Source organism: Mytilus californianus, unplaced genomic scaffold, assembly GCF_021869535.1.
Source record: "Mytilus californianus isolate M0D057914Y unplaced genomic scaffold, xbMytCali1.0.p SCAF_12, whole genome shotgun sequence".
Taxonomy (NCBI): domain Eukaryota; kingdom Metazoa; phylum Mollusca; class Bivalvia; order Mytilida; family Mytilidae; genus Mytilus; species Mytilus californianus.
This window is the reverse complement of record NW_026262604.1, coordinates 55,475,162-55,482,932: the sequence shown is the minus strand read 5'-3', so window position 1 is coordinate 55,482,932 and position 7,771 is coordinate 55,475,162. Positions and strand designations below refer to the sequence as shown.

The 7,771-nt window shown below is 32.9% G+C and overlaps 1 protein-coding gene across 4 annotated transcripts in view; it reads right to left on the bottom strand.

Annotated features, from left to right (window-relative positions):
- Positions 1–5,426: 5,426 nt before the first annotated feature.
- Positions 5,427–7,771, bottom strand: part of LOC127722041 (NAD(P)H-hydrate epimerase-like) — a 139,264-nt gene continuing 136,919 nt past the window's right edge. For all 4 annotated transcript variants that reach the window (XM_052228889.1, XM_052228890.1, XM_052228887.1 and 1 more), the window contains one exon: positions 5,427–7,075. In XM_052228889.1, coding sequence (XP_052084849.1) covers positions 6,846–7,075 — 230 coding nt within the window. In that variant the 3' untranslated portion in view covers positions 5,427–6,845. The remainder of the gene's footprint in view (positions 7,076–7,771) is intronic.

Genomic DNA, 7,771 nt, shown 5'->3' with positions numbered 1-7,771 from the left:
TATTGCCGAACATTCGAAAATATAATAACACTCCTCGCCTACATCACCGGAATTGCATAAAGAACAAATACGGGTTTAAACAATCCATAAACATCATATTCCCGTTAGAATGATTTTTTTTCAACACATATGTGTACATCGATTGATTTTTGACCGCTAATTTGATTACATTTACACTAAAAAAAAATGTCGTTCATCCTATAAAATGGATTCTTACACCCGATAATTTTATTACATATACACAAAACAAGCAATGTCGTTCATCCTAGAAAATGGATTTTTACCCGCTAATTTTATTACATATAGGCAAAAAAAAAGCATTGTCGTCCATCCTGTAAATTAATGATTGATTCTTTAATAAGGATACACAAAAATGCATGTCACGTGTTATTAGTAATATGATTTATTGTATAATAATCACGGTCAAAGTCCGCAGTTGTCTAGACAAATGTCCATTACATGATTGCAGCCTCTGCAAAAAATAAAAAAAATATCCTCAATTTTCTCTGTTAACACGATTAATCATCATCATCATGTTTTAAAGCTTGTGTTCAGATAACGAGATAATGACATTTGAATCTATATACATATGGACTCTGGTGAATCAACTTTGGTCACTCAAGGGTGTAGATGGCGAGTCGTCATTACTTTCTGACGTATAATCAATTATATATGATACAACTAACAAAGGCAGATGGTTGAAATACCATTCATTTTGTACTTTTTTCTTTTTCCGAAATCATGGAACTGGAGGCCTTAAAGAGCCGGTGTTGCTAACTTGCATAATGGCCACTTTTTGGTAAAAATCATCAAGACATGGCAATCACTCTATAAAAAGATAATTGACAATTTCAGTCATGTTCACGTATTTTACGATCTTGTCCTACTGGTCATTTTTCCCTTTTAAAGTCTCCATCTACATTTGTATCTATTATACTTTTCAAGATAAAAGGCAAAAACTAAAAAAAAAAAAAAGAAAAGATAAACATCATCTTTAAAGGGCAATTACTCCAATAACGAGTCTAATGAAGATTTTCAGTCATGATTGCTTATGTGTAGATCTTGTCTTGCTGATCATTAAAAATTTTGTGCTATTTAAAACTTCTATCTGTCTATTATAGTTTTTTAAGATATTAGACAAAAAATGCAAAAAATTGGTAAACATTATCATTAAAGAGCAATAACTCAAATACGGAATCGTCTAACAATTTCAGCCACTTATTTGTAGATCTTGTCTTGCTGATCACTTTTAATTAAAGATCATTGTTATCTACTTTTATTATAGTTTTCAAAATAATCAGCAAAAATGAAAATAAAAATGGTAAAATTTGACATTTAAGGGCAATAACTCCTAGTAAGAAGTCGTCTGACAGTTTTGACGTAAATAGACAGCAGTAGATCTCAACATTGTGAACATTTCTGCTAAGGTAGAGTTTCTCTATTTATCGCGGTTTCGAAGATATAGTCACAACTTACATTTTACTCCCTTATGTTTTATTTTTATCCATGTCGGGCATGTTTGCTTGCAGGCGTGGTCATCGGACACATTTTCAAATTAGATACATTAAAAATAATATTTGTGGCCAAGTTTGGTTAAATTTGGCCCAGTAGTTTCAGAGGAGAAGATTTTGGGCCAAGTGAGCTAAAAAATACTAATTTTTGTTTGCGTTTTCTGTTTTAATGACTTCTTTAAAAGATATGTTACAAACAAATACAATATCAAGATGAAGACATGATTCAAGTTTTCATGTTTTATTCCCCTTTCCTTCTTAAATTTGGATGACCACTATTTTCTGTACATGGACCTTATTTACTCATCCCCTTAATATCCTACTGAATATGCTTATGAAGTCAGCATATTGATATGGATCACGTGACAAAGCTACTCAGGGCAATATATTATTAATGAGCTACGTCGGATAGAAATCTACCTTATGCAAATGAATATCAATACATCTGTTAACAAATTTCGGGTTGAAAAAATCTCTATGCCAAGTCTGTCTAACTGTTTTTAAATTGAGTTGATATGAGAACCCTGCAAAACAAACCCAAATTCATCATTTTATTTCGTATTTGAATGTTCCAATCAATCAAAGTCTTAGACATGTACATGCATAAGGTCGATTTCTATCCGACGCAGCTTAATTTTATAAAACAATAAAATGCTCCGCTGGGAGCAGCTTGATACGACCGCAGAGTTCGAACCCTGAACAGTTGGGGCAAGTATGGACACAACATTCAAGCTTGATACAGCACTGACTTTGGGTTATGATTAAATATTTGACACAGCATAGGTTTCTGACACAGAATGAATGTGGTCTAAGAACTTAAACATTTTTAATTTACCTATTCGAACCATATCATTATTATTTGCTTTTATATGTAAATCAGAAATAACCAATTTAAAATGGAAAATTTTAAAGAAAAGAAAGGAAAAAAAAATCCCCCCCAAAAAAAATTTTTTTGAACCCCCTTATGATTCATCACCCGAAGCTCAATCCCAGCCTTCCCTTTGTGGTATGGTACCTTGCAGTACAATTTCAGAGAGATCCATACACTTGAACAAAAATTATTGTCTGGAAACTAGAAAAATGCTTATTTTTGGCCCCTTTATAGTTCCTAATTCCTAAACGTTTTGAGAAATTACACCCAAACTAAATTCCAGCTTTCTCTTTGTGATATGGGACCTTGTAGTACAATTTCATAAAGATCCATACATTTACACACAAGTTATTGTCATGAAACTAGAAAAATGATTGTTTTTTGTCCCTTTTTTGGCCCCTAATTCCTAAAATTTGGAGGCAATTACCTCCAAAATGAATCCCAGCATTCCCTTTGTGATATGGAACCTTGTGATACAATGTTAGAGAGATCCAAACACTAACACACAAGCTATGTCTAGAAGTTACAAAAATGCTTATTTTTTGCCCCTTTTTGGCTCAATTCCTTAACTGTTCGTACCATAACCCCCAAAATCAATCCCAACCTTCCTTTTGTAGTATTGAACCTTATGGTAAAATTTCATAGAGATCCACTCACTTAAATTAAAGTTAGAGTGCGAAAACCAATGTGTCTTCGGACGACGACGACGACGACGACGACGACGCCAACGTCATACCAATATACGACCACAAATTTTTTTTGCGGTCGTATAAAAAAAATAGTAGGTACATTTGAGGTTATGTTTTCTCGGTATAGTAATGTTCTGTATAAAATGTGGTAGACAGCTTACGTATTTCAGAGGAAGACGTTCGTTTGCTATGACTACAAATGATTGGATATAACTTAAGCAAAAAAGGCTGAACAATATTAGACGAAGCGACGGGATCAAATACAGATACACAATGCATGCTAACAATCAACAGTATTCACTAATTATACTTTTATTAGCCAATACTTGGTCATGTTTTGTGAATATCTAAAGTCCAAGCTTAAATAAGAAAAGAAATCCGCGCTTTTTATTATACTTATTATATTTTTGTTAATATATCACTTCTGGCAGAAAGTATTGCGAATGTGTTCATTGTTAATAGAATAAAATTGTCATGTCGAAATCTCAATGTATCATTTTATATCACACTTACGCTTAAGGCCGGCAAATTGAATTAAATGATTTTCTGTCCTAATAAGATGTGCAATTAGTAAACGTTTCAGATGTACAATACAATTATAAACGAACTGAACTGACGGCAGTATTGATCACGGATCATCTAGTGAAGAAATGGTAAACTAAACTAAAATATAACTCCATGGCCTTCTTCTTCTAATTCACAGTTATGGCGTGATCGTCAGTTTGCAAAGAATTCTGCTCAAACCGGTGCTAGCTATATAGGGGCCGTCTTAAACTTGCAGTGATGTGAGAGTTTAAGCTCCGTGTTGAAGGCCTAACTGTGACTTTAAGATGAAGAACAGCATTGCCAATACAAGCGCTGTTCCTTTGCTTTTTGTGTATTTTGTTATGTATACACTCATTTTGTGTCATGGATGGACACACCATATCATTTTGTTTCTATTAGACTTGTAACATATTTTAGCGCACCTTGCTCGCTCTCGTCCCATATTGCAATTTACTGACCCCGGATATATCGTATTAGGTGACTAGCACGCTGTATAACTAGTAGCAAACACATAGTCATATATCATTGCAAGCAAAGTGAGTTATTTGTAATTGTTGGGATGTGCTGGTGTAAAAGAGATGTGGACGATACAAAATGGATAAAACTCATCTGCCAATAACAAACTGTTATCGGCATGGCAAAAAATGAAGAACGATCAAAAGACAAACACCAATAACAAACTGTTATCGGCATGGCAAAAAATGAAGAACGATCAAAAGACAAACACCAATAACAAACTGTTATCGGCATGGCAAAAAATGAAGAACGATCAAAAGACAAACACCAATAACAAACTGTTATCGGCATGGCAACAAATGAAGAACGATCAAAAGACAAACAGTCTACAAAACATAACATAGAAAAACATAACGACCGAGCAACACGAACTCCATCAATAAACTTTTATCACAGAGATATGTCTCGCTTTTTTGTAATTTTGATATGCAAATGTTGAAATTAAAATGGCAATTCTTAACAAGTTGGGCTAACATTCAAAGTCAATGAACCATGACTGAGGTACATGGCTAAACCATCTCCATGTAAATGATAAGCGCCAATACTAATAAAACTGCATACCAAATATCATTGAGTTATAATAAGTCGTTCCCTTTAAACAAACATTAACACAAATATTAACTTGTACACTATGTAAAAGTTTCAAAGTCAATGAACCATGATCAGGGGTGGGGCTATATAATCTCCATGGAATAATACTTACAAATGCCAATAAATTTGCATACCAAATATCATTGACTTAACATTAGCCTATCATCTTAAACTGATCTTATCACAAACTAATACATGTTAACTAAGCAAAAGTTTAAAAGTCAATAGACCATGACTGAGGGGGCAGGGCCAAATAATCTCCATGGAAATGAGATGTGCCAATGCTAATACAACTGTATACCAAATATCATTGACCTACCACTAATGGTTCCCCATAAACTGACCTAATCACAAACTAAAACATGTAAAATAAGCAAAAGTTTCAAAGTCAATAACCATGACTGAGGGGACAGGGCCAAATAATCTCCATGGAAATGAGATGTGCCAATGCTAATACAACTGTTTACCAAATATGATTGACCTACAACTTGTGGTTCACTACAAACTAGACCTTATCACAAATTAATACACTTCCCACGCCGGTAACAGCATATCTTTGTCTCGCTTTTTGACTCCGTCAAGCGAGACAAAAACCGGGGTTGACCTCAGGTGCTCCGGAAAGCTAAGCAGATCCTGTTCCACGTGTGGCCCTCGTCGTGGTATATAGGCCTAACGTGAATCTGATATAATAATGATAAGCTGTAGACTTTAACTTTTATTATTCTTTACGTGTATTCATCATTTTAGAGAGAACAATTAAAACAAAGAAGTAGGCATTATTGATAACAAATAAAGATAAGAGGTCAACGATGAACATGTATTCATGACCAACAAACAAAACAAAACTTCAAAAACCAACAAAAACAAAACTGAGCATATGATGAGATAACCAATATGCTTCTAATAAATTATATCAACGAATCTCCATAATTTTCACTAAATAGTTATCAGTTATTTTCCTTTTAACATAATTGTAGTTGAACTTGGACTTATATTTAGAATAGATCATGTAATGTTTAATAAAACTACTTTCTTGACAAGTATGGTTATACACATGCACATCAGTTACTTAAAACATCAGAGTATATGTTAGCATTTAATTAGTTTTATTTGGACATGTCGGAATGTTCAACACACTGCACTATGTCAACGATAGAGTTGAGGATTGGAAGATAAAGTTATCAAGACAATAAAATTATGATTTTGATTGCATTTTATGCAACCTTTACCCTTATTAAAATCCGTAATTTAGTCCTGTATCTAAGAGCTAAATGGAAGCTACGTTACTGATAAAGGACTATATGCAGTAAATATAGCTGCTAAATATAAATTTAAAAATAGATTTTAAAAATCAAATTTTGATCTGAAAATGCATGAAATATTTTTCCACAAGACGTTTTGTTTCATGAAAAAAAGAAGCATTTATAATCAATCATTCCATCTATAAAAATCAAATTACGTAGTGTCAACTGTTTGTTTTTACTTTCTAACTATATCTATATAATACAGTACAGTATAAAACTAAAGATAGATGATAATGATATGTAATACCATCATGATATACAGATAGAAATATACATCTAATGAGATACTGTTTAAACAAGCACTGAGTTGTTACACCACCGGCGTAGGAGCTATCTGTTTGCCCTCCCAGACCACGTTACTTTTTTTGGGCAAACAAAAATATTGAAAATAAAAATGAAAGTGAAAAATGAAAGAATTAAGACATTGACCGACTCCCACTACATGTATATAATACAATAGAAACCCAGCTGTTCAGTCCACTCCTACGTCACTGTAGACTGCTATAAATCAACAGTCCACTCCTACGCCACTGTACACTGCTATAAATCAAACAGTAGTGTCAAGTCAAAATACATTTCTGATCACACATAGTATTTAAGAATTTAAGAAATAAATGTCTGTCTTAGCATTTGATTTATAAACAGAGGATGCATGGTTAATATATTATACATGTATTACAATTACAATACGAAGTTTTGATAAAGGCATAAAATCTCAAAAGGGATGCTGATTAAGCAAGCACTGAGTTGTTATTCTGTCATATGTCTGGTGTCAAAATACATTTCTCATCTTACATAGTATTAATGGTAACAAATGTCAGTCAGTCCCGTTTATTTCGGCATTTGATTTAAGTTCGACCACACATTCTGTTCCGGGGTAGGGTGGCAAATTAAGTTCATATTTCTGAGCAAGGGATTTGGGTATAAATCGTCCACCAAGATAATGTGTCTTTCCGTTGAACAGTTTAGCACACAACTTTGGTGCGGTCAGTGATATCAATAATTCTGGTTTCAATCCATCTTCACATCCTTTCTCAACATCCCAACCTAAAAATCAAACAGATACATGTATCACACAAACCATATAATATATATTTTTTTATTTTTGTAGGCAAAAACAAAATATACTCGTTTCCCGCATCATGGCAGAACAAATTTTTTTTCTGGTTACCTTGTAAATTATAAATCAAATTTAATAGTCAACACCTGGCGAATAATCTTCAATTAATGCAGGATCGCTATAGAAACTTAAAGAAGTTAAAGAAGAAATAGCCTAATGGTAAGAAGGTAAGTAAAATAATTTCTTTTTTAAATTTTTTTTATTAAATACATGTCTATTGTGTATCTTTATGGTCTTAATGTCAGTCTGCCTCTTTAAATACAATGCTAGTAATGTATAACAATGCTTTTATAATTATAATGGGATATCAATATAGAGTAGTGTTTGTCGTCAAGGAAGTTATGCGAAAGTCAATGTTTAGTATGTTAAATCGCTTGAAAATATCTGAATTCTCAGAAGTGATGTAAAGTATTCTTCAATCTGATTAAAAGTATTGTACAATGAGTTATACCTTAATTTGTAACTGTAATTAATATTGTAAATATTTTAACATTGCATCCTGTCTAGACAAAATATGTTGTGTCATGTATGTATATATGGACCTTTTGAGTCTGAAATACAGATTATCGTAGCTTATCTTAGCTCATAAGGAAATGTTTTAGATTTATATGGTACTTAACGGA